General features: G+C 46.0%; 1 protein-coding gene across 1 annotated transcript in view; it reads left to right on the top strand.

Moving 5' to 3' along the window:
* The window catches only part of HS6ST2 (heparan sulfate 6-O-sulfotransferase 2), a 138,158-nt gene extending 113,703 nt beyond the window's left edge, over positions 1-24,455 (top strand). Inside the window, exon 2 of the mRNA XM_032123923.1 lies at positions 21,620-24,455. Within this exon, the coding sequence (XP_031979814.1) occupies positions 21,620-22,322 (703 nt within the window). The 3' untranslated portion in view covers positions 22,323-24,455. The remainder of the gene's footprint in view (positions 1-21,619) is intronic.
* Positions 24,456-25,345: the final 890 nt, after the last annotated feature.

The following is a 25,345-nucleotide window of genomic DNA, read 5'->3' on the forward strand; positions in this document are numbered from 1 at the left end:
GTCCCAACAACGTCTTGTTGTTCCCTTCCATCTGGTCTTCTTGTTGGTGAGGGTCCCCCACCACCACGCTAAAAAGTACAGAATCCAGTGGATTAATATATGTTTAGAGCCAGGTGGGAACACCCACGTGCCTCCCTTGCAGGGGGCCAGTTTGACACTGTCCCTTGCAATGCTGTGTATTTGTTGCATCATGCTGCAGTGCTCTGGTGCAGGGTCTGGGACAGCTTTGGGGGGGGGCCTTTGATGGGCCATGACACCCCTCTCCTGTGGATAAGCTTTTCCGTGGGTGAAGGGTCCTGCAGCTTGGGGTCCCATGCACAGCAGAGGATGGGTGTTAACTGCACCTCTAACCAGAGGCTTTTCCCGCACAGCCAAAACCTCTCTTCCCCCCACCCTTTGGTGTGAGGGTTGGGCAGCTGATAGCCCTGGGGCTGCGGTCTCCACTCCGAACGTGTTAAGCCTTGTGGTCTGTGAATGTATCCTTTTTCCCCAGCCCTAAGTTGTTACTTTATCTTGTCTTCATCAGCAAGTGGTCCAGGGCCTCAGTCAGAAGGCCTATTCAAAGTGTGGTGGTCTTTTCTGCAGCTTTTGTAATACAGTTTTGCTATAATAGGCAAAGGTCCTTCATAAAAATGTTTAAGTCATAAAATACAGTATTTCAGTCTCCAACACCTCTCCTCTCTGGCTGTGGTGCTCTGGGGGTTTTGTCATGCTGTGGTGAGCCCAGATGGCTTGAGAGCTCTGCTGGCTCAGCTCTGCAACTGGTGTTGCAGAAGGTGGTGAGTCCTCCTGACTCCACGTTCACTGCCCTGTGGGATGTTTGCCATGGCTCCTTCTAAGCCATATCAGATTGAAAGCCTGCATCAGCCCCAGTTCCCTGCTCTCATGCCAAGAACAGATCTGTTGTTGCCCATCCTGAAGGTCCACAGTTCAGTTCCATGTTTGTTGCCAAAACAGTGGCCTCTCTGCAACACGACTGTGTCAAGTCTTTGTAGTCTGGTGGCGTCAATCATGTCACTTGAGGATATAGCACGGTGTCATCAGGCCCTGCAATGACTCAGACTTAGCAACATGGTTGAGGTCATTTATGTAACCACATGTGCTGAGGCTTTAAGACAGGCTGATGCTTGCTGTGAAGATGTAAGGGTGTATCATGTAATTTAGGCTTTCAGGTCTTTTGCATATGCCACAGTTGCTTAAGAGGATCATTTTTGTCAAGGAGAGCAAGGTACTGCCATCAAGGAAGAGAGCTCTGTGGAGATGGGCATATGAGGAGACAGGTCACAATGTGGTGGCAGAAAAGGCTGAAGCTGCAGATTAACAAAAGATGGTTTGGTAAGAGAGTTGGAGTGCTGCTGTCAATTATCCCATTCAGTTTTGTTTGTGCTGTGGTCATTTGACTCCCCCATGATACTCCAATCCTGACAGGAACAGGTAAACAATCTTTGCAATTTAGTTAACATAGCTTCCAGTATGTGAGTTGAACAGAGAGCCATGGAAGCAGGGCGTTTGGGTACAGGTCCCTACTGTGCTCCTGCAGGGCAGTGCCAGGGTGAGCAATCCACACATCCAGGCCTCCTGTCAGAGATACTGAAACTGCTCGGATTTAATTCCAGCGATGCTTAGAGATCAGGTAGTGTCCGTGGAATTTAGGGCCTTTAGTTTGAACATGTGCCAGGTATTGCCAACTCCTGCAAAATAGCTGAGCTGGTTTTTGATTTTCCTTTTCCCTCTCCCTCATTTTATATCTAGAAATGTCACTAAGTATTAGTGCAATATTTTGGGCTGGATAAGCCATCAAGGCAGGACCAAATGGTGGCATTGAAGAGGTGGCGGGACAGTCACAGTTGGAGCATGGGCTCTCCTGTCATTGCTTCTTTCCTTGCTGTGGAGAGCTACCCCATTCCCACCATCGCCAGGTTTTTCACTTTCTGTGGCACAATTACCCTGGGGCGCTTAGCAACTGAGTTGGCTGTGAGGTGCCATTGTTCCAACCTATGGGCAGGAGAAACCCACTTGGCTGAAAACATGGTGCTGGGCAGCCCTAAGGAGCAGTTGTTCTTCAAGCAGTTCTTTTGTCCATATAGATTAATGGTCCTTTAGACCAGGAAACTGTGCAGATTTTAGGGGTACAGCAAGGGGCTGCCAGGGTGGGACCATGCATTTGCAGAGTGGGGCTGCCTGTGGTGTGATCCTATGCTGTGACTGGGGGCATGCTCAGACCCCAGAGCTCACAGTAAATGTTCACTTGACTCCTTTCAGTGTTGATCTACAGGGAGAGGCTCAGTAGGTAGTTAACACTTTTCCCCCTGCTGTGTGCTGTCACAACTTGAGGTTATTTGGTGATTTGACATAGTTTCTCCCTCATGCTAAATATATATCAGCAAATTGGCACAGTCCTGCAGGAGTGCAGCAGCACTGCTGGCACTGGGGCAGAGGCAGTGGAGTAGGTGCTGTTAGTGTGCAGCCAGCATGCTGCTGGCATACTGAAACCTGAATTTCTGCAGTGTGCCAGCCCCAGGAGAGTCATACTGCAAGCAACCCCTCTTGTCCTTGCAGACCCTCGGCCCGTCACCCAACCCCTTCATGCCCTGGACCAGACAATGAGTGCGTGCTCTGCCCCCCCAGCTCATCACTCACAGCTGCGCTGGGGGCTAGCTCCATCCATGAGGTGCCCTGATGGCCTGGTGTGGACACAGGAACCCGAACTGGCCCACAGTTAATTAACTATGAGAACCACGAATTTTGTAAGGCTTCACAATTAATTTCTTAGTTTCTTTTTTTCTTGGTGTTTTTGTTAATGAATTCATTTCATGTGCTCATGGAAGTATCCTGGTGAGACTTGAAGAGCTGATTTACAGGGGGGAAAAAAAAGCCTCCCATTTTGCACCGGCATTTAGCTGATGAAATGTAAAGATGCAATGAGCTGATTAGTGATTCTGGTAATGTAATTAGTGCCTCTGTTCTTTCATATGTGCAGAGTTGGAGGTCAAGCTGAGCACTCAGTGAAAATTTGCCCTGAATGCGCAGTTCAGCATGCTCAAAGTTATTGCTCCCTCGTTATGATTCCCCCCATAATTCCAAATTAAAGTTGATATACTTGTAAACTAAAAGCAGGGCATGCCTTTGAATTGTAAGGGCTAGAGAATTTGGTTGCAGGATGGGAATGTTACTGCTGTGATTCGCCACAGACTGGGCAGGGAGGGGCTGTAGCAGAGCAAACACCTTGGTGGCTGTCACTCCTGCCAGACGCAGAGCTGGTGGTGGGGTAACGCAGTTCTTGTGCTCGAGGCACGAGCTCTGGCGTGCCCCAGGTCAGAGAGAGTCCAACTGCGTTCTTCTGTGCGTCGCTGAAGCGACTTCGGCATCAGGAAAAGAGCTGCTGGCTGAGCTGGCTAGCTGGCTTCTTTGCAGAGGGAACATGGCAGGAGCCGATGGTATCGGCTCACGTTAGCTTGGAGACAAAGGAAGAGAGAGGCTGTTCTGGTCTGCCTCCTAACAGGTTTATTGTTAGAAGTTTTGAAACCCGAACAAGCTCGGAAGGGATGGAATGCGATGGGATCCTCCCTGGAGGCTTGTCCTCAGTTTTATAGGGAGTTTGAAAACCGCGGGGAAAGAGGAAAACAACCAATGAGTTACAAGCCAGGGGGAGGATACAATTTAACAAGAACCACTGGGGGAAACCGAGAGGCGGGAGTTACAACAGAGAACCAGTGAACAACGGAGTAACCGGGAATTTTCCCGAACCGGGGGAGGCGGCTTGTACCCGGGCACCGCCCAGGGGGTGCGGCTTAGGCTTCTGAGCCGCCCCTCGACCCACCCTCTGAGTCTGCCTCTTCGGGAAACTCGATCCAGGGGATGGGCTGGGATTGATTGGCATCACGCTGTCCCAACCCCGCAGTGGGCTGGGGCACCACGACAGTGGGGCCTGTCTCAAATCCTTGTCTGCGCTTCCCTGGCTGCTACAGGCAACCAGCTTTGTGTGGTTCTGCAGTTACATCTTCTTAACATCGCAACCGTCATAAACCATTAACGTAATTCCCAGTCTGAAACCAAGCTCGGATGAGCTCATTTTTCCGTGCAACATGATTGTGGCATGCCTTACATGAAACTTTAATCTTTTTTTTTTTCTCCCCCATTTTTAATAAATATCACATTATCAAAATATTAGTGATGCTTGATTTGCTGCCGTTGGTTTACCATAGATAACAGCATGGAGTGTTCTTCCTGTTCTGATTCAATAGTGCATGACAAGGGAATCCAATTTGTTCAGATTTAGATGACATGCCTCCAATTATGTAATTCCATTAGGAGGTGCCTGCAGCCAAGTCTGTGCTCACAGACTCAGCAGACATAACTCTAATGGGATGTGTTGCAATATTGCTATGTGGTAAGCACAACTTTGATAGAGAGCATGACCTGTCTCTCCCAGTCGTGTTTGTGGGAATGGAGAACACTAAAAACAACCCAGCTGTACTTGGGGCTCTAATCTGGCAATAAGTTATGTCACTACAAGAGCAAAGCTTTGCAGTGAAAGGTGAATTTGCAATGGCTATACATTTTGTGTATTCAAAATCAGTCACTAAGAGCAGTACTTTGAATATGATCTAATATTCAATTCCATAAATGGAAGATATATTGGTTGCAGTTTTTTCTCTTGAATACCATCTCAGATTCCTACATACTTGGAAATGTTGGATATTTATGAGAATATAAAGCAGTGATGAAAACATAAGACTACATCTTAGCACAGTTACTACTTGCTTTAAATTATTAATCTTTAAGAAGCATGATAAAAAATTCTGCTGTGCAAATTCTGTGGCACTGGAGTTGGTGTACATATCCATTATCATAAAGCTATCTAAATAGTGGTTTTAAAATAATTGTGTAATGTTGATGCAGAGTTACAGTTTCTGCAGCCAGGAAGAGGCAATTCTAGTGACAGATCTGTCTCCCCAAGATGTGGGATGTAACACCTCTCATAAATAAAGCTGTTTAGATGAATTTAGCATCACTTGCAAACCAGATTTCTGCAATACCTTTGGGTAGCATGGCTCAGGGAGGATTTGGCGGAGCTCAGCTCTCCAAGGGCTGGGAAGAAGCTGAATGGGCCATGTGGGGTGTTGTTCCGGTTTGGCCAAATTTAGAAATATATGCTCTGAGAGAAGGCACAACCACCCCTCCCCCACCAGGTTTGGGAAAAATGAATTTTCCTCGAAGGAAAGTGAAGGAGATTAAACTATTTATTTATCAAACACACAGGAAAAGGAAAATAATGCTAAATAATAAAATCTCTCGCTGTGGAGAAAAAACCTGGGAAAAAGTGTTAGAGTCCTCCCTTTGGTCTCCTCGGAGCTGGGGCTTGGCCCAGGGCCAGGCCCTCTGTGCCTGGTGGAAAGTCCTCCTGATGTGCTCTGAGGTTAAAAGCAGTCCAGTAGAAAAGGAAGAAAATCCGAAATTCCAGGGAAGGGAAAGCAAAGTTCAACTCTCAGTCTCTCTCTGGAGAAAAGGAAACTGAAAAAACTGGCCCAAAAGCTGACTGGAAAGCAGCAAGCTGGGTGCCTCCTCGCTCCCCTGCGGCAGCTGGGAAAAACTGCTATCTCTGTGTGACCTTGAACAAGCTGCAAACTGCTTTGAAAAAGTTTTGCTCAGTTTTTCCTTCCCCCTCTCAGGCTCAGTTTAGAGGCATAGAAAGACACAAAGTTAATTTCTGGGCGTAGAGCAGTGACATGGGATACACATCATAAAGTCACCCCAGGACAGGTGTATTTTTGGTAGAGGGTGCTCAGGCCTGTGAAAACTGCAGAAATGTAAAGGCATCTAATAGCCATAAAAAGGTCAAAGCTCTGACAAGCATGTGATGTCTCTTGCCCAGTCTTGCCCTGTGTTTGGGCTGGACCTGCAGACAGGTTTATTCTGCACAGCAGGGATGTGAGCTATACCTCTGTTGGCCAGTGCTAACTAGAGCTTGGCCAAACAGTATTTAAATATATAGCTTTTATTAGGAAAAAAAGCTCCCTAATCCTTGCTCTGGGAAAGTATGAGTGATAGCATCTCTACTTTCATAATCTTTTGCAGTTCTCACATGAATATATGAAAGAATTTAATAATGTTCTAGGTTAGAAAATGATCGTGCATATGCACACATCTTTAAAATCTGTCTTCTCTGACTTACTTTCCCCTTACTTATGCTGAGAGAGGAAGCCAGCAAATGATTTCAATGTATGATGCATCCAGTATCACCTTTCACGTAAACAGAAAAAATATGCTTCCTCTGTTGATGTGATGAGACCAGGATGCATTTAAGTGTCTAGAGAAAGTGTCATTTTGTTTAAAATAATGTGAAGAGGAGCCCAGTCACAGTATGTTGAAATGAGTTACGGGGGTGCTGCTGTTCTAATGACAGGATGGGGGAGATGCAACTGAGGATGCCGCTGTTGTGCCTGAGCGCTGGCCCAGATCACCACTGTTGGGAGCCCTTTTGCACCTGCTGCTCTTGTCCCCATCCCTGCACAGATGCTTTGCCAGAAAACCCTACTCAGGTGGTGTTTAGCTGTGCATTTATCTGGCCCCTCGGTGGATTGCTAAGCCTGCAGATACAATGGAGTACATCAACCTCAGTTCAAAACCCAGTGTAATTTTGTGGGAATTAATTGTTCAGATAAATTTGGTAGAGCACAGTTTCTTAATCTATTAAATGGGAAAAGACACTGCTGCCTGCAATTTGGGAATAAATTAGATTATTCTAGATTAACCCCTCCAGGGATGGAGACATAGGAAGAGGCTGTTGCTGCTCAGACAGTAGATTTTCAGGTTTATTTATTGCAGCAATCCAGCTGCCAGCATGACTGAGAGCAGAGCCTGAGCTGCTGCCATGCACTTCATCATGCTCTGGAGCACCTGTTTGCTGAGTTCAAATGCACAGGCATTGATCTGCTGCAAACCAGGCCACTTGCCCCAGCACTGGGGGCACTGGACACTGCTTTGGCTTCTCTCCCTGGGGACAAAATACCCAGGCGTGTTTCCCTGGGTGTTCAGGAGTTCATTGGAAAGTTTTGTTAAAGCATCTGTGCTCCAAGACAAGCTCAGCCCCTTCTGATCTACCAGTGCCCTGATTGGTTCCCTTTAGGAAGAGTTTCCCAGGTGGGCTTAGAGGAACACCACAGGTCTTGCCATCTTCACCTCTGGATGCCAGCGTGGTGCTGGATTAAGTGACAGTGAGAAAATCTACACACAAGAGGCAGAGTCTACATGGCAAATTCTTTTGTGACTAAACATCGCTACCTGTCTGCAAAGCTGGCATTGGCCTCTCCACCTCCAAAGATCCACTCAATTTCAAAACAAAATGGCAAAAGTCTGGGGTCCAAAAGATCCATACCTTGGCCTGTGCAGCCTCTCCCTTTGTCTGATCTTTGCAGTAGTACTTCTACATCCCAGGGGTGTCTGCACAAGCTGAATGGTGAGAGCAGAGCTGGTGGTCCCAGCACTGTGCCAGCACAGGGGCATGACAGGAGGGGTGCCCTTCCCTGGAGACCTGGCTTGAAGCTGATGCTGATGGTGAGAGGAATTATTGCTCAGTACAGTGAGTGGTGAGAGGAAATGTTCATTGTATTACTTTCTGGGACACCTTTCCAGAAAACGTTTCCTTGTGTTAATTGCAGCACTGATGCCATAAGCCCTGGCAGGAGCTCCCCTTTAGTGGAGGTGAATGGAGTGGAATATCAGGAAAGCTTTCCAGGATTCAGTTTGGTCACAGCCCGTTAAATCAAGAGCCTGTTCAATGAGGGCATCATCTGCTCCTCAGCCTGGCCACACACAGCTAGGAGAGACAGCTGAAAGCTCACAGTGTTTGCTGCTTGACTCCCCAGGAGTCACTGGACCCACACCCTCTCCCAGTGTGTTGTCTGAACTGGATAATAAAGCTCCTCAAAGCAAAGACCGTGTTTGCCATGGTGCTGTCAATCCAGGAGATGGATATTCGCAGGTCCTCTTTGTCCCCATCCACATGTGTGGCTCCTGTGTCTTGAATTATATTTCGTATTTTGTAAGAGGGGGGAAATATATACATGCGAAAGTGCAATTCTGATCTTAGGCATTGAGGATTTTTTGGAAGGATGGTAGACCAGCTATGAATGGAAAAGCTTCTGGTTTTGCTACTCTGTTGTTCCCCAGTGATGTGGGACTTGGCACTGGTGGGTCCTGAAAGGGCACTCATTCCATCCTGTCCCTTCTCCCTGGAGACACCTTCTGAGGGGACTGCTGAATACACCAGATGGGTAGAGAAGGAAATCTCAGGACTTATAACTGATATGAGTGGTGTTCACTGAGGAAGAGGATGAGATAAACAAATCAGGTCCTTCATGGAGATGGAGATATCAGGATCACCACTTAGCTTCCTTGAGTAGGGCAATTCCTCAGTGCTCTCCCACTTCTTACCTCCCATGCTTTTGGGATGTACAGAGTTGTGCTCCACTTCATTTCCTTATTGGAAACATTTGCTTGGAGGAGGACAGCTTGGGTCGAATTTCCCAAAATTTCCCAACTTTCCCAAAGCTGCACTCCCAGCTTTGGAGGGTTGTGGTGTTTCAGATGGGTAGGGGAGATGCAGTAGAGACAGAACTTAAAGCTGATGATTGGTGAACTGTAAATTTGAGCTGGAAAATGTGGCTGTACTGTAAAATTCAGGACACCATCTGTTTCATTGCTTGCTTGCAGTAACATTTGTACTTGATAATTAAAATGTCACACACATTTTTAGCCAGAATAATCCATGGAGGAGTAGAACTGTGTCTTCTGAAAATATTTCAAGAGATACTCAGATAGGAACGATTCTGTTTTGAGCCATCTCTTGCTGCTCAAAGAGGAGTTTTGCTTCTTGCCTTTTTTTTTGTTTTGTTTTGTTTTTTGCCTTTTTTCTTTCATATTTTGAGGAGGAGGTATGGGGAGTGAGAGCAACAGCAGATCCTTTTGGAAGGAACTGTGACCTTAGTGAATAACCCTACATGTCATGTGGTTTATTTTGCTTTAGGTATATCGTACTGGGTTTATCATATCCCTTCTGGCAGGGGTAGGTTATCTTTGGTTTCAGCTGAAATCAGCTTGATTTTAAGGGTTTCTCAGCTAGTCTAAGTAAGAATTCCCTCCAGCTGAGGGTTCAAAGTGCTGCCTGCTTGTTTGGCTGTGGGTGGTGAGGGCTGGGACCTCAAGGCTCAAGAACTGCAGCAAGAAGTTACTCAAAGAAAGGTCAGATCTTGACCCAAGCTTGTGATACCCTCACAGTGAGAGAGCCATAGCAAAGGGTGAAACAAGTAGCACTGTTCATGGACAGCAGAATTGGATGCTTTTTGCATAGCTGTGCCAGTCCTTCAGCTGGCACAGAAGAGAGCTGGACTCCTCTCCTTGCCCAACCCAGGTTTCTGCCTCTCTGTGGTGGCCTCAGTTCAGCTGCCACTTTGGCTGGAATTTGCTTCATGGCACTGAAAAGATGGAAAAATTGAATTCACTTTTGACTATCTGCAAGTAGGATTTTGAATGTCTTAATGCTACAAATTAATTAACAATATAGGGTGCATCTGAAATCTAGAAAAATGTAATGTGTCCGAGCTGATCTCAGTGCCAAATGTGCTGTCACTGACCACCAGGAAACCATCTGATGAGGTTTTGCCAGCTCGGTCTCCAGTATCCAGGCACACCACAAGTTTGGACTGTGTGGATAGTCCTTCTGAGCACAACACAATGGACACATCCCTGGGGTTGTTCAGGGTTGTATAAGAGGCTAAAGTGACATTTTCCATTAACGTGGCTTTTTGAGGGCATTGTCCTCACTGACTCAGACTGAGTAAGGTATACTTTTACTGAATGTTTGGGGTGGAACTAGCAGATGTGGGAAACAAGATGTTCTGCATATCTTGCAATGTTTACTTAGGCTTGCTTGCTTAGCTGATGTGAAACCCCTCCCAGCTGAGCTTTGACACAACAAATGCATCCATGGAGTTTTACTAAAAATGCACTCTGCTGTTCCATGAAAATTTAAATCCAGTTATGTCAACTGTGTATGAATACGAGTTTTAAAATCCTGGTCTGCTGGGAGCTATTTGGAGCTCAGAGTGTTGTGGTGCATCGGAGTGTGCCATCAGTAAGTAGTCAGGATTAAAGATGAAGTCTGCGGAGGAACCACAGCCAGTACCTCAGAAACACTTCCCAGCCAGCCAGCTGCTTTCAGGGCTGTCTCCCATCTTAAATCAAACATCCCAGCATCCATGCAGACCTTGTACATCAGAGCCCAAGATGTATCCACAGGATGAGGCCCGGTGCTTCTGCCAGGAGACTGTATTGTAATGTGTGAGACAGGACTTAAAATATTCTAATTGTCTACTATGAAATTGCAATTTTGTTCCCTGGAGTAGAAGAGTGAGTTTAAATCATTAACGCCACAAGTCTCAGTGATGATTACGGAAGTGTTTGCAAGTGACTTAATCAGTATAGCTTGTCTGAGTGGCACATTTTAGTATTATTGCACTGATTAAGTTTTCGTAGCTAATATATGTTTCGTTTCCAATTCAATTAAATGAGAATCCCCTTCTGTTACATGGTATTACAGTAGCGCCCTAGTGGGGCAGGAGCACACTTGGTATTTTCAACTGATTCAGATTTCTTCATTATACAGTCTCATGGTGCTCAACAGAATCAATGAGAGCTGAAATTAAAACTGTAGAAGTGACAGCTGTAAATACACTGTCCGTTCCTCTACCCCTCTTTTGGCAGCAGGCTGAGAATTATTTTAGTATCAATTCATTAATTACATTGCAAAGACGTTTTCAATAGAGGCTTGCTTTTGACAAAATTTTAGAAAGACTGGGAAGGATTTTCCTTGGATTTCTGTATGCACAGTAATTATGATCAGCAAAATATAAGTTGCACTAATGTGCCTTTTTAATGTGCTATATATCCTCCGTTTAGTTTTTAAAAGGACTTTTGTGTAACCTGTCATGGGATGTATTAACTGGCATATGGAAGATTATCTGCAAATGGCTTGTGAAGGAATTACGTTCTTTCATGTGAGCCAAACCTCCTCTTATGTATTATTGAAGAGAATTGATTGAGCTCTGTTATAGTAACAGATGATTTTATAAATACCCTCTGGAGTTAATTTCCCATTGTGGGAAAAAAGCAGAGTTCTTGGGGCTGATAGTATGGTCTGTTTCTTGAGAGCTCCAAGGTTTCTGCAGGGCTGAGGCGGGGATGTTCAGTAGTAGCTACTTTCATATACAAAGGAGTAGGAAAGGGTGTTCAAGCAGCAGTGAGTGCTCAGGAAATAGGATAAATCACAACTTCATTTTCATGCATTCCTAAAGAAGACAAGTGTGCATGCCAAGCTGAGACGGGGGCCCTCCCCACCCACTTCCTCCTGGATCGTGTTAGCCAGAGAACTTGCAAATGAAGCGCACGGGGTTCAGTGATCTCCTTCTTCCCGTGGCTGGCTGGTAGCTGGCAGGATGAGTGTCCACAGCCCTGGGAGACCTTGGGCAGGTTCGGTGTGGCAGCCCCTATCTCATTTCTCTTCTTTCATGCAGCTCCATGCAGCCACGTGTCAGCTCGTGCCCTCTGCTTGCACGTAGCAAAGCCTGTCTGAAATATTGGTTTTATATGATTATTAAAAGTATTTTCATCTGGTCAGAGAGTATGTGGCTTTGCGCATTTAAGACATAGCTAAAATATATGGATATAAGGATAAAGCTTTTTTATTGCTAAATATATGCTTTTTATAAACAAGAAGTTGGATTTTTTTTTTTTTTTTTTTTTTTTTTTTTTTTAGAATATAATAAATATTTTAGCATAGTTATTCTGGCTCCATAAGTGCAATGAAAATGTTAGCCTTGGCATATCAATCGCACTTTACGGATGACTGTAATTTCCTGAATGTCAAAACTCCAAATTTCTCTACTAAGCAAACTTTTCAGTGGCTAAATAGATTGCCTCCATAATATATCACTGTGTGCAAGAAAAAATGAAATCTTTATGTACTGTATTATGAATCAATGAGGCATTAAGATTCTTGGAAGGGTGAGTGGACTCTGGAAAATGAAAAAAACTGCCGCTATTCCATCTCTGTAAACCGCTGCTTATGCAGCGTAGGCTTTGCAAACCTCAGTCTTTGCTGCCGCAGAAATATCAGTTACACATTGAAACTAATTCCTGCAGTAGCATTTAGGTGGGGTAAATATTGTTGTAAAGATCTGATTTATAGCAGCATCCTGTTATTCACCAGCTCTGTTGCAGTGGCCTCCTTTTCGCTTTGGGATATCTGCCATGCTTTCTAATGAATCCATAAGAGCTCTGTGATACCGGACCACGCCTGGAAGATGTGTGTGATGCAGCTCCGGGAGCTCCAGGGGACAGGGACAGCTCCTCACACCAGGAGTAGGAAGGTGCTCCTGGCACTCTGTGGGTGTCACAGCTCAATGTTTTAAAAGACATTGCTTAGACCTTGAGTTTTCTTGGTGTGTATTAAGAGCAAAATTCAGCTCTGCCTCGTGTTTATTAAGGGATAATTGCCCTAGGCAAGAAAGGCACTTTCCAAAGCCAAGGCCTTGCATGCTGCCGAGACCTCACAAATCCAGCATCACCTGTACTGCAGCTCGTCATCCATCACGATGGAAGCATGGCACACACTGATCCTCCTGTCACGTTCTCTCTCCTTTTCTTGGGTTTTACCTCCCATGTCCAGCCTGGGGGCTCAGTACCACTGCTGCCCTCCATCCTGATGCCTCTGTCATATACCTAAGCTCATGAGGTGGGAAGCTTTATTGCTCTATATAGGCTGTGATGGAAGCTGGGTGTTTCCAAAGGGCAGTTCAGTCCTTTATCCAGCAGGTCAGGTGGGTGGGATAGTTCTGGGCCCCTCTGCCCACCATTGCCACCCTTTCCTATGCCACACTCCAGCCTGGAGGCAGAGGACTGGGGACTGGCACCAGCAGCTGAGCCACTCTTCTGTTTGCTGAGTCTAAAAACAGAAACTTGCTTCTCTTTTTACGCACTACTGAAAAAAAACCAGTTTAAAAGGCCACTATTCTTGCTGCATTGGTTGTGAGCAGGGGTATCCTGCAGAGATCTTAATAATACAGGCAATTATGAAATTAATACCATTCTGGCAGATCTGCAGGGCCACTCTCCCCTCCTCAGGCAACACTGTGGACAATTATTTTGTGCATGAGGGTAGCTGGGAGCATGTGTGTATGTGAGGCTGCATATTTTTTACTTATTTAAAGCCTTATTTTCATTATCTTTGTTTGCATATGCCATGCCTGCACATATATGAATGTGTACCTTGACCTGCAAAATCACTGCCTTCCTCTGTGCCTGAAATGCTTTTTTTCTGCAGATCTTTCCTATTTGGTAATTTCACGGACAATGATGGGCTGGTGTCATTGCTGTTCTTGAAAAATTGAGCTCCTTTTTATGGGTTCCTCTGGTACTTCTCTCCTGCTGCCGTTGCTGTGGGTAGGCTGCTGGCTTCCTACCCCCACCATTAGCGTTTCTAGACAAAACATCTCTGTGATTCATTGGGTGCTGATGGAAGTGAAAACATAATGATTACTTAGAGGAAATGTAAATTTGCATTTGCTAAGGACTTTAATTTGCAGTCCTGAAATATTTATCTCCTTTCCTTCCAGGCCCTTTTTCAGAGCTAATGCAGGATTTGCTTCTACCACCCTGAGACCCAGAATAGAGGAATACAGTCCAGGTAGTCTTGCAGGCTGCTGCAGAGAAAAGGGGTTTGGTCCTCCTCCTCTCCCTCCCCATAATCTTTATCCATCACTTCTTTAATGAAGAAGGGATTTGTTCATCTAGATTTTACTGTACTTTGAATTTTGGATGAGATGGACCTGGAAGTTTAGTTCCATTTAAATGACTGAATAAAGAGACGTCTCATAGGACCAAGTAGGAGCCAGCCCAGGGTCTGTTTGCTAGGCAGGAGCTGCACTGAAGTCCTTGGGGAGAGGAGAGAAGGGGAGCAGTCCTCTTCCAATACCCCTGCTCCATGGTTGCCTCCTTGGAAGAGCTGTGACAGGGGCAGGGGAGGCCCTGGCATGGGCAGCCAGGCTGCAGATCCAGAGCGTGGAGACAGCCATGGAATACTGGGCATCAGATCTTCTCCCTGCAGCTCACAGGGAGCTCGGCAGCTCCCCTTGCTTCTCTCCCACTCTGAGATGGGGTTTGTTACCACTGTCTGTGGGGCCGGGAAGCCTTGGGAGCAGGGCAGCACTGTGGAAAGCCCATGGACAATGAATGCATCTCCACTGCTGCCGTTGCCATCCACATCACTGCTGGGAAGCATCTGGGACTGAGCTGGAGTGGATGCAAACATTTGATTCCCAGCACTTCCTCAGTAAGCTTGCCAAATATTTTGGTCTCATCTCTGTGAGTTATGCTGTGGGAGCAGCTCTTGGCAGGGAAGAGGCTTTCTCATTTTGGGGGGAGGTTCCAAGCAGGGATGGTTGAGGCAGGGGAGGCTCTCACCATGATGCTCATCCCTGTCCTCTAAGTTGTGTCTCTAGGTGACAAAGTTTGTCAAGAATTAGGATGAGTCACAGTATTAAATGAGCGCTTTGCCTATTTCTGAGTGATCTCCAAACAGATGCCAGACTCCAACAAATTAGGCAGCAGGGGTATTTTTCTTGGAGGAACAATCTGTGGTATTAGCAAATCAAACTCTCAGTTTGATTCAGTTATCATTCTCTTGATGGGAATTAACCTCAACTTCTGGGAGCAAAGCACTCAGCGCCCAGCGTGGTGTAATTGAGTTTGACTTCTCAGGGAGATGTGGTGGCCATGATTGATCAGCTGAGAGACCCTCTGCCAGAGATTAAAATCCATCAGCAGCTTTGGAGCCCACTGGGAGGGTTTCTAAAAGCAGAACAAGGAATGTGAGACTTGCACCGTTTGCATTCCTGACCTTCCATCATTGCCTGTGACTTTGCTGTGAAATAATCCTGAGCAGGGACATTTTCCGAGTGGTGTGGGATGAGGGAGAAGTGCAGGAGCCTGTCTGCGACAGTTTCACTTCATTGCTGGGAGCAGTGGAGGAGAAGGAGATGGGATCTCAGATCTGTGCGCGAGGCCACAGTGTAGGAACATCTTCCTGTGGTCAGATGAGCTGCAACAAGTTGCCATCTCAAACCCCAAATTGCTCAGCTTTTAAAATAAGTATGTGACTGCTCTTATAAACGAGCTCTGTAGATTTTTATTCAGCAGCATGAGCAGTTTGTGCGGAGGGGGGAAGGACATGGATGTCCTTGTGCTGCTTGCTGCCTCTGGTGATTGTGCATTGTTTCTGGTGCTGAAGTACCAACCCTGTGATTATTTTTCTTTTTCAGTAGCTCTGTCCTTAATCCTTTGCATTATGCAGAATCTCTGTTGTGGAGTTTTAGTTTGTTTTGTTTGCATTTCTGCTGGATGTGGCACAAATCTGGTCTGTCCCTTTGCCCCTGCACCTTCAGGGGGAACTTTCCTTTCAGAATATCCATCTTTGCCTGGAGCAGAACTTGGTTTCTCACTGATTCAAAGGAGTCTACTGCACAGCAAGGTACTGTAAAGTAAAGCACGCCTTTATTGGGCAGGCTGGGAGCACGCAGGGGTTAACACCTCCATATGCGTGTCTGCCATGGTCATCTTATAGAGGCTTTTTATACGTTTACAAATTTGTCATTCTCTGTTTACAAGTTCATCATTATATGTTTACAAGTTCGTCATCCACCTTTGCTTTGGTCACTTATCTAGAGTTACAGTCCTAAGGGGTCTTACATGACTTGTGGTTTCCTTATCTTAGGGTTACAAACACAGCACACTATTCTTAATACATTTATCGTATCTATTTTGTTAATACACACTTAATTCTACTATTACACATTTTGTTGCTATATTAGTTATACTTTATTTATAACTGTGTATTGATTATGTTCCTATTCTCCCATTACATTTTTCTACCCTTTTGTGGCTGTTCCTCTATCTGTCATTAAAACGGCAGTTAGCATGCATCTTCCCCCTTATCACTTAGCCTGTAGGGGTTAGGCCTCTGTTCTGCAGACAAGCAGTTAGCCAAACCCATTTGCTCGCATTCCATTCCCTTATCATCCTAGTCCACTCAGGTTTGTTTTTTAAGAGCAGTTAGCGTTAGGTATAGCATATCCTATTCACTTATCATCATAGCCCCTTTCCAGGGCTAGGCTTCTTGTCTTGCAAAAGCGGTTGCAGTCAAGCATAGCAGCCAACACCCAACTTTTACTAATCCATACTTTATACTAAAGCACCTATGTTAAAAGAATTTTATGTTTCATATGTTAAAAGAGTCCTGTGTTTAAAGGAGTCCTGTGTATCAATACTGCCCTGTTAATGTACCACAAAGTCCATGAACTGGGGAAAAAAGCGCACACAGATTTGGAAACTTAACAAATTTGCTTGCTTCCCCTCAAAGAGATGGAGACACTTTTATTAAATTGCCTCCCATTCACTGCACAAGCCCCATCTGTGATGCCAAACGTCCTAGCCAGGCTTGCCATCTGGATAAGCTTGACCTAGATACAAACTAGTGTGTTTGAGCCAGCTTAAAGCATAGCCTTACTTTTGCATGGTGAATGGGACTGCTCCAGTACTTTCCCTGGAAATCATAGCTCTGCTTCCTCAGCCCTGTGCTGAAGCTGTGTTTTCCTGGGTTAGCTTGCCCTTAGGAACAGCCTGTGGGGAAGATGGGGATGTTTCTGGGGCTGCGGTGCTCCCTTTGCAAAGGCTCTCCCTTGGTAACCTACAAAGCCCTTCTTACTACAGCCTCATTTCTCAGCAGAAATGGGAAAAGGTCACTCAGTCCCTCACCTACTAATCCACTAATGGATGTAATGGTGAGTGGATGTTCAGCTTTCAGCTCCCCTCTCCAGTCCTTGCCTCATAGCTCCATCAAGTTGGGCTCAGGTTTCCAGGCTGAAGCCATGGCAACTGCCAGTGTCTGACCTCCAGCCTCCCTCGACCTCAACAGGCAATTAAACAGTGGGGCATTGGGGTTGGGATGAGATGTGCTCTGACTTTGGGAGATTCTGACCCATTTTGATGCATAGTAAGAATCACCGTCTCCTCACCTCCGTAGCTCTGCACACAATGACCCCCCTGAGCACCATGGTGTGGGTGCCCTGGCAGTTTCTCCAGACTCTGAAGTCGCTGGCTTTACTCAGTGTTGTTATCCCCTGGGGTTTCACTCTTCCTCACTTAGACTTCAATTTCTTTTTTCTTTAATTTTTTTTTTTAATGTTGCAATTTGAAGTTTGGTGCAAGGATTCTTAAAAAAACTCATTAGATTGAAAAAAGGGAATCTCATTCTGCCCCTGTGTTTGGCAGAGGTGGGGAAAAGGCTGGCAGGAATGGACCGTGTGTCCTGGGGTGATGTTATAAGGGGTTTTTTTATTCCTTAACCATCTGCTTAATGCCCAAGGACACTGTGTATTTAAGATGGACCTGGGGGGCGGGGCCGGAGCAACGAAGCCAGGTGCAGGTCGGTTGAACGGCTGGGCCCAACGGCTGGGGGCTCCAAGGGTCTCGGCAGGGCTCGGGAGGGAGTGCTCCAGGAGCGCTGTGCTGCTCTTTGGGTTTTTTTGTTCCGGCTAGCTGGAAAAAGGTTGTGTTGGGATTTTTTGTTCTTTTTCCCTTCCCTCCCCTTCCCTTCCCTCCGGTCCGGGGAGCCTGCAGGGTGGCCCCGGCAGGCCTGCAGGGTGGCCCCAGCTGGTCCAAGCCTGTGTGTCTGTTCCCTCTCCAGGCATTTGTTGTATCTGGAGTTTTGTTTTTTTCCTATTCTACCCTGTTTTGTTTTGTATTAATAAACAGTTTGGTTTTTTTCCCACTTTCACTTGCTGTTACTAATTTGTCTCATCGGTGGAGGAAAAGGGCAGGCCCTTTTCCCTTTGGAGGAGGCACTCCTTCTGGAGCGCTTCCTCCTAAAATTTTGTCTCCAAAAACCGAGACACTGTGTGACCACGGGATTATCCCTCAAAGCAAGCAGATGCAGTATGGGGAGCAAACTCAACATTGTGGGACTGTTCAGTCCCCACATTCCTCAAGGAATAGCAGTGCTCAGGGAGATACCAGAAGCAAGTCACTGTCACATCACCCTACATTCCTGATGCCTCCAGGGTCAACCTAATTTGTGAGTTGCCCTCGAGCTCCCTTTCTCTGCTTCATGGCCACCCAACTTCATCAGAAAAGCAGTGTTTCTGGTGAGTGCAGCTCTTAAGTTGGAGGGATGATTCGTGGTAGTTGGAGTTCTACCTGCAAACATGTTGTTTCGGGCTCTGAAACACACACTTAAAGGAATGGGCAGGAGCTCAATGCCCCCTTGGTAAGAAAGAAAGAACAAGGTGTTACGTACAGAGCTAAAAATAATTGAAAAGCTTTGAGTCTTCCTCTGTTGCAGAAGAATGATGCTCAAAGTGCTGATGGCCGAATATATCTCTGGCATGGCTCTGACTTGAGGATGCCTTAAAGCTTTTGTGACTTTCTGAAGCTCAGTTCAGATGAATGCAGAGCAGTGTGGCTGTTTTCCTGGAGCTGCCATGATTCCTAACTTGGAGGAGAGGCTTGGGGCAAAAGCAGATGTTCCCAAAACGGTCAGTGCATCTTTTGGTAGCATTTTAATAGGCAGGCTTAAGAAGGGGAGAAATGCATAAAATTGCTGAGATTGGCCCAGCAACTGACAAACCATCTCTCTCTAAGACATCTCTTCTCATTTTTTGAAAGCAGGATTCATCTGGGAAGTAACAACATGGAATAAGTAACAGCTGCGAGCCTGTTTCAGCGAGCTGTGCTCAGGCCAGGGAGGATATGGGCCCTGTCTGGGGCATCCCATGAATATCCCTGCCTGGCATCCTGAGCTCAGGATGCTGGGGAAGCCCAGACACCTCCATACTCACTGCAGAGTCCAGTGAGCATCTTTACTCAGCCTTATCCCCCCTGGTCTCCCTCAACTGCAGCATTTCCCTGGCAGGCACAGATGGAGATAACCTGTCCAGATGAGGCAACCCAGGCTGACGGTGATTTGTTACAACACAGCCTCTTCCACCAGCACACGAGTTTTTATTCATTCTTTTGTTTTTACAACAGCAGCCAAGGGAGACACTTAGTCGCCGCCTGTGGCCAAAGAGCACAAAGGGAGAGTGGCTAAAGAGTTTGAACTATAATAAAATGCTCACTGTATCGATCTTGGCTCAGGATGTGTTTCCCTTCTTGCATTAACTCCCCATCGATTTCTGTGATGACCTTGGAGCATAGAGTCTGGTTGGCCTTCTCCCTCAGCTGGTAGCACCCCTGTGCCTGCACCCTTCTCCCCTGAGCTGAGCTGCTCATGGGCCAGCTTGTACAAGGGTCTCTGGGGTAAGCAGAGCTTTGCTTTTGCCTTCTCAGTAATCAGAGGTTTGTTGCTGTGTGTTAGTTGCTATAGTTAATGTAGAGGTTGGTGCTATATGGTTGGGTCATTATTTTAGTGCAATGTCCCAGTAAACTAGCTCCAAGGCTCAGGAGTCCTGGCAGAAGGTAAAGAAGGGTCTTGGCTTTGTACCACAGGTGCTCCATTTCCCCATGTGGGGATCCTGATAGGGCTGTGTTGCTGCTGCATCAAAGGAGCCTGAGACACAAACGTGATCAGGGACAGCTCCTGCTCATTGGAGCAGCTGATTGAGGTGGCACTCATGGAAAGCCCTTTCACTTTGCCAGGTTGGGTTCTCCAATGATACCTGAGACATGCTGAGATAAGACAGAGCAAAACTCTTCCCCATCTCTGCAAGGGACAGTGTGGGGTTAGCAGCTGCCACTCACTCATGAAAAGTGAGCTTTATTCTTGCTCCTTCTTACCTCCAACTCTCACAGTGAAATCACTGAATGGCACTTCTGTGGAAAAGGACCTTCCTTGGGATTGTGGCAGGGGCTTTAGCTCCCTTTGCCTGTGTGAATCTGTGGCCAAATCCCTCTGAGCAGGGGGGGTGGCAGTAGCACCACCCCAGGTGAGGATGGGGATGGTGCCAGTTGTGGTGTCCGAGCTCCAAGCATCAAGTGCTATTGTTTCCAGCTACTGATGCTGTACTGGGCTCATTGGTTTTATTTGGTTTTGCACATTTATTGTACTTTCTACTTACTTAATTATTTATGAGTGTGGATTCTCTAAATAGGAAGAGGAATGGTGACTCTCCAGGTTCTCTTTCCTTGTGCAGTTGGATCCTTTTTGTGCTTGTGAATCACTTTTTAGTCCATTCAAAGACAATTTTCTGTAAAACATTGACATCTAGTGGTTTTTCTGCCAAAGGATATGATAGGGAACAAAAGTTTGACTTCAAGGTGGCCAGTCATGATGTCACTTGAGAAAGCAAATTAATGTCCTTCTCCTCCTAGGAGAAACACAGCACCTAGGACATGGCAATCACACCCTAGGTGCTCAGGGCTCCTGGGCACACACTTCTTGGTGTCCTCTTCCTGGAGGAGTGGCCTTCCCTGGCAGGACAGTTCGCTTATTGAGCTACTTTAATTCCATTTGCTTAAGCAGATAGCTGGTATCCTGATGGTGTTCCTCCAGCATCATCCAGGTGAGGCCATGGTCATGTTAGTGGAGGTTCAAAGAGCTGTGTCTGTCTTCAGGCTGTAATGGTGGACAGCATAGCGTTTGATGGTGGATATTAATGTGCAACCCAGAGTGAACTCTGGGCAAGTTCTGTGGTTGAACTTGCAGCTTTTCCAGCTGGTGGCCTAATGGGTTCCCTGTGGCAGCGTCTCCCCCACATATGCTGCTATCCTGTTGCTTCTAACCAAAGCCAGCGCTTCCCTCGAAAATGTTTTCTCTTACAAAATGCTGTAATGCGTCCTTTAATTTCTTGTAAGTCACTTAGCTCTCCTCTCTCATTGTTTCAGTCCTATATCACATGAAGGCAGGAGAATAAAACAGGATTTACATGACCTTTGTCAAGGTCCTCATTAGGGTGGACGTGGTTTGGGGCTTCTGGGCACACCCTATTTATCTGGCCTGTGAAAGGAAAGGTCCTGTAGGAAATGCCTTCGTCAGAGGTGTTATGCTGCTCTGAGGCTTGTGCAGCTGAGACCCACAACTGCTCATCAGGGAATGTAGCACGGGCAGCTCTTCGCTGTCTGTGGAGACCTGCCAGTGCAGCTGTGTTGTACAAGGAAATTAAAAGAGTCAGAGCTACCTGTGTCCTGCTTGGGTTGTGGCTTACATCCTGGGAGATATTTCAAGTATTCTCCCAAGGTGTGAGGTGACCAACCAGCAGGAGCATGTTGCCACATGGACAGCCCAGCACAGGGGGGAGTCTTGGGTTCCCTTGACCTTTGTAGACACAACACCTGTTAAACAGAGACAGCTCTGTGTATGTGCAGGTAGATACAACCCTTCGCACTCCCCCCAGGGAGTTGTTCAGCCATCCTTCGCCCTGTGGAGGTGAACTTGCAGAGGAGCCTCTGCAGCAGGGCTGCTGAAAGCCTCTTAAGTGCATCTCCCAGTTTGTATTGATTTTGAGCGTTAATGCACTCTGTGCTGGAGACACACGGGACTAAATGCTCTGTTTTCCTCTCCCCTTGGCAGGAATTTCTACTACATCACCATCCTGCGTGACCCTGTGTCCCGATACCTGAGCGAATGGCGCCATGTCCAGCGAGGAGCGACATGGAAGGCGTCCCTGCATGTCTGCGATGGCCGGTCCCCGACCACCGAGGAGCTGCCCAGCTGCTACACAGGGGACGACTGGTCAGGATGTTCCCTGCAGGAGTTCATGGATTGTCCCTACAACCTGGCCAACAACCGCCAGGTCCGCATGCTCTCCGACCTCAGCCTGGTGGGATGCTACAACCTGTCGGTCATGCCTGAGGAGCAGAGAAATAAGGTTCTGCTGGACAGTGCCAAGGAGAACCTGAAGCGGATGGCCTTCTTTGGCCTGACCGAGTTCCAGCGCAAGACTCAGTATCTCTTTGAGAAGACTTTCAACATGAACTTCATCTCGCCATTCACACAGTACAATAGCACAAGGGCCTCCAGTGTGGAGATAGACAAGCAGACTCAGCAGCACATCGAGGCCCTCAATTTTTTAGACATGGAATTGTACGATTATGCAAAAGACCTGTTTTTGCAGCGGTACCAGTACATGCGGCAGAAGGAGCACCAGGAAGCACGGCGGAAACGCCAGGAGCAGCGGAAGATTCTGCGGGCGAAGCAGGCACATCTGAGGGAGCAGGGGGAGAACAGCTCCAGCACTGACTACACAGGGAACGTGGAGCGGTGGCGGCGATAGTGCGGGGCATCTACCAGGTGAGGAAAAGAAGCAGAGCCCAACTCAACCTGAAAAACAGAGACGACAAGTGATGCTTCTCAAGGGTCTGAAGCAAAATGAGGTCAAAATGTTGCCTTTGCAGTTGCCTTTGCATAAATGTTGTACTGTACGTGGAACACTTAATCTTAGCGTGTAATTAAATTGTCCTTTTTAGGTTTGTTGGATTATTTATGAAATACAGGAACCAACTCGGCTCATCAGAAATGTTTGCTTGGATATTTATTTAAAAGAAGTGAAAGAAAAAAATCCTTAAATTAGCTATGAGTACGAAACGGGATGCTGGAAAATGTTTATGATGCTCAGCTGAAATCAATCTGGGAAGCAAACTCATTTCCTAATAAGGAGCATTTAGCATACTCTCACAATACAGTATATGAACAAAACCTTTTCCCTTTGATTTTATCTTAATTTTGTTTTAATAATGTGTTTTCAAGGGCACCAACTGCTTATGGTATTTACCAAGTTAATGAGTGGGCAATGAAGGGAACAATAAAGGTCTAGAAAAATTATCAACTAGTTTTATGTATAATATTGGCTTTTAAAAGTAATAGAAGTAATTTCTCTAGTTCTATAAATATTTAAAATTTTAAACTTTTTCTACCTACTGCTGTTTAGAGTTTTAAGCTTGGTCTATCTCATACTGAAAAAAAAAAAAAAACAACAAACATACATCTCTGAACTCAATGCCAATGTAATTTGACACTGTTTCCAGAATTTTTCAGGGCAGTATGATTTTAACCATTCTGGAAAATTTACAGCACATTCTCATGTTTGTTTCATAAAGCCTTCTCGAAATTATAATCCTGTAACAGTGTCTCATTTTAAGTCTTTCTTACCCACTAGAATACATAATGCTGAATTTATCATTCCTTAATAATTGGTGGTATAAACTAGGTGAAATTATGTTGCTGATATTTGTGTAGTGTCTTTAAAAAGTCATAAAGCTCTCTAATCCCAGCAATATTATGAAGAGAATTGCTCAACAGAAGTAGACTTACACTTGAATTAGGATTTACTCCCAGTAAATCTTTGCTACACCAGATAAGAACAGGGCTTTTTTTTTTTCCTGTGCTCTTGAGCCCTTCATAGCAATGACAGATGAGGACTGAAAATGATGGAAGCCAGTTTTTCCATAGCCATAGTTACACAGGAGGAGAAGGATGTGTGGTGCATGGGGTGCAGCAGCTTGCTCCCAAGCAGGCTTTGCTGGGGCTCAAGGTGCAGAGCCGGAGTGGGATCACCTGCAGCCCTCCAGCCTCCCCCAGACCCACAGGGAGAGCAGACTGGGGACATGGTGCAAGGGGCTCCAATAATCTCTATGCAAAAAAATATAAACCTCTGCAAGGCTTGGGCCAGACATTCAGCAAGTTCAGAACATTTGTCCTGCAGTGCTCCTGAGCGTGGCACTGAGTGGAGACACCTGGAGAGGGCCCCCTGTATTCCCAGGGACACAATGCTTACAAGGCTCACTTGCACTGTTGCCTTTCACCTGTATTACTCTATACACCGTGAAGGCAGGGGGGCAGAAAATGAGGCAGAAGGCTTTAAAAACATCTTACAGCTCCACACCTAAGTTACCTGGAAGTGGATGTTGTGTGGCAGCCTGGGGGCAGCAACCCTGCCAGGGGCAAGGGGAGAGCAAAGCAGCAGCAAACCAATACCCTGCATTAGCAGCTTCAAGAAGAGAATAACTTCATGTACAGCAATTTTTTTTTAAACAAGAACTGCAGTTGCCAATATGATGTCTCAGTTGTATTTTGGTTTTCACGGGGGAAAATAATTCGCTCTTGAAACTGAAAGGCACTGCTGTAAACAGGACTTAACTGTGGGCGAGCTGGAGGCCTGTTGCAGGAGGTGCATCTTTTTTTTATGCTGTGGTGTGCATGGTTTACAGAGACTAGTTGCATTTTCTTTGTGTATACTGTTTATTGTATATAGGGGATGTACGAATATAAGGATACCATTTTGTCATAACCATATCAAATTCTACTGATTTCCACGGTAGACGCTGTCTTATTGTGTAGATTTACAGGCCAATCCACTGACTTTGTGTCATTTAACAATAGAACTGATAAATAAAATTTAACCACAGACTTCTGATTTTCATGTGGTTATTTCTTTTTCTGATGATGTGTTGAGAGCTGCACAGTTCAGAATGGATGGTAATTCCGACATGAGTGAAATAGCAGTTGACACCAAGTATGTGAGTTTGAAGTCACAGCTTTTCTGAAGTGTATTTAAACTACAGCTTTCAAGGGCAAAGCCACTGTGGGCTTTTGTCTGGTTCAGGAGTTACAGAGGTTTTGACTTCTTTTCTGAGCAGCCCTCAGAAAAACAGGCTGTGGTTTTTGATTATTTTAAATATGATTGTTAGTGGTCTGGAGCATTAAGGAATTCTTTCTCTGTATGTACATATATGTGTGTGTATGCATATGATTTATTTTTTATCCTTTATGAGATACCCACTCCATTTTGACTGTGGGAGGATGCTGCCTAGGCACTGACTTCCAGTGCATATCACTGTATCCCTCCTGGGGACACAAAAAAAAATTGACTGTCCTGGGTTGCTCCAAGCCCTGTCCAACATGGCTTTGAACACTTCCAGGGATGGGGCATCCACAGCTTCTCAGAGCAACCTATGCCAGGGCCTCACCACTCCCAAAGAGAGGAATTTCTTCCTAATATCTTAGGTTTATCTTCTCTCGTTCAGTTTTAAGACATTCCTCCTTGTCTATCACTCCATGCCATTGTCAAGACTCCCTCTTCAGCTCCCTTGGAGCCCCTTTAGGCACTGGAAGGGGCTCTCAGGTCTCCCCGGAGCCTTCTCCAGGCTGGATCCCCCCAGCTCTCTCAGCCTGTCTCCAGAGCAGAGGTTCTCTTGCCTTCTGAGAATCATCTTGGCCAGAGATGCCACAAAGATTCTTTTTGACAGTTTGGATGGAGGCATTTTTTTCTTGGTGGCTATTAAAGATCCACAGGTTTGC

This window comes from Corvus moneduloides, chromosome 14 (genome assembly GCF_009650955.1).
Source record: "Corvus moneduloides isolate bCorMon1 chromosome 14, bCorMon1.pri, whole genome shotgun sequence".
NCBI lineage: Eukaryota > Metazoa > Chordata > Aves > Passeriformes > Corvidae > Corvus > Corvus moneduloides.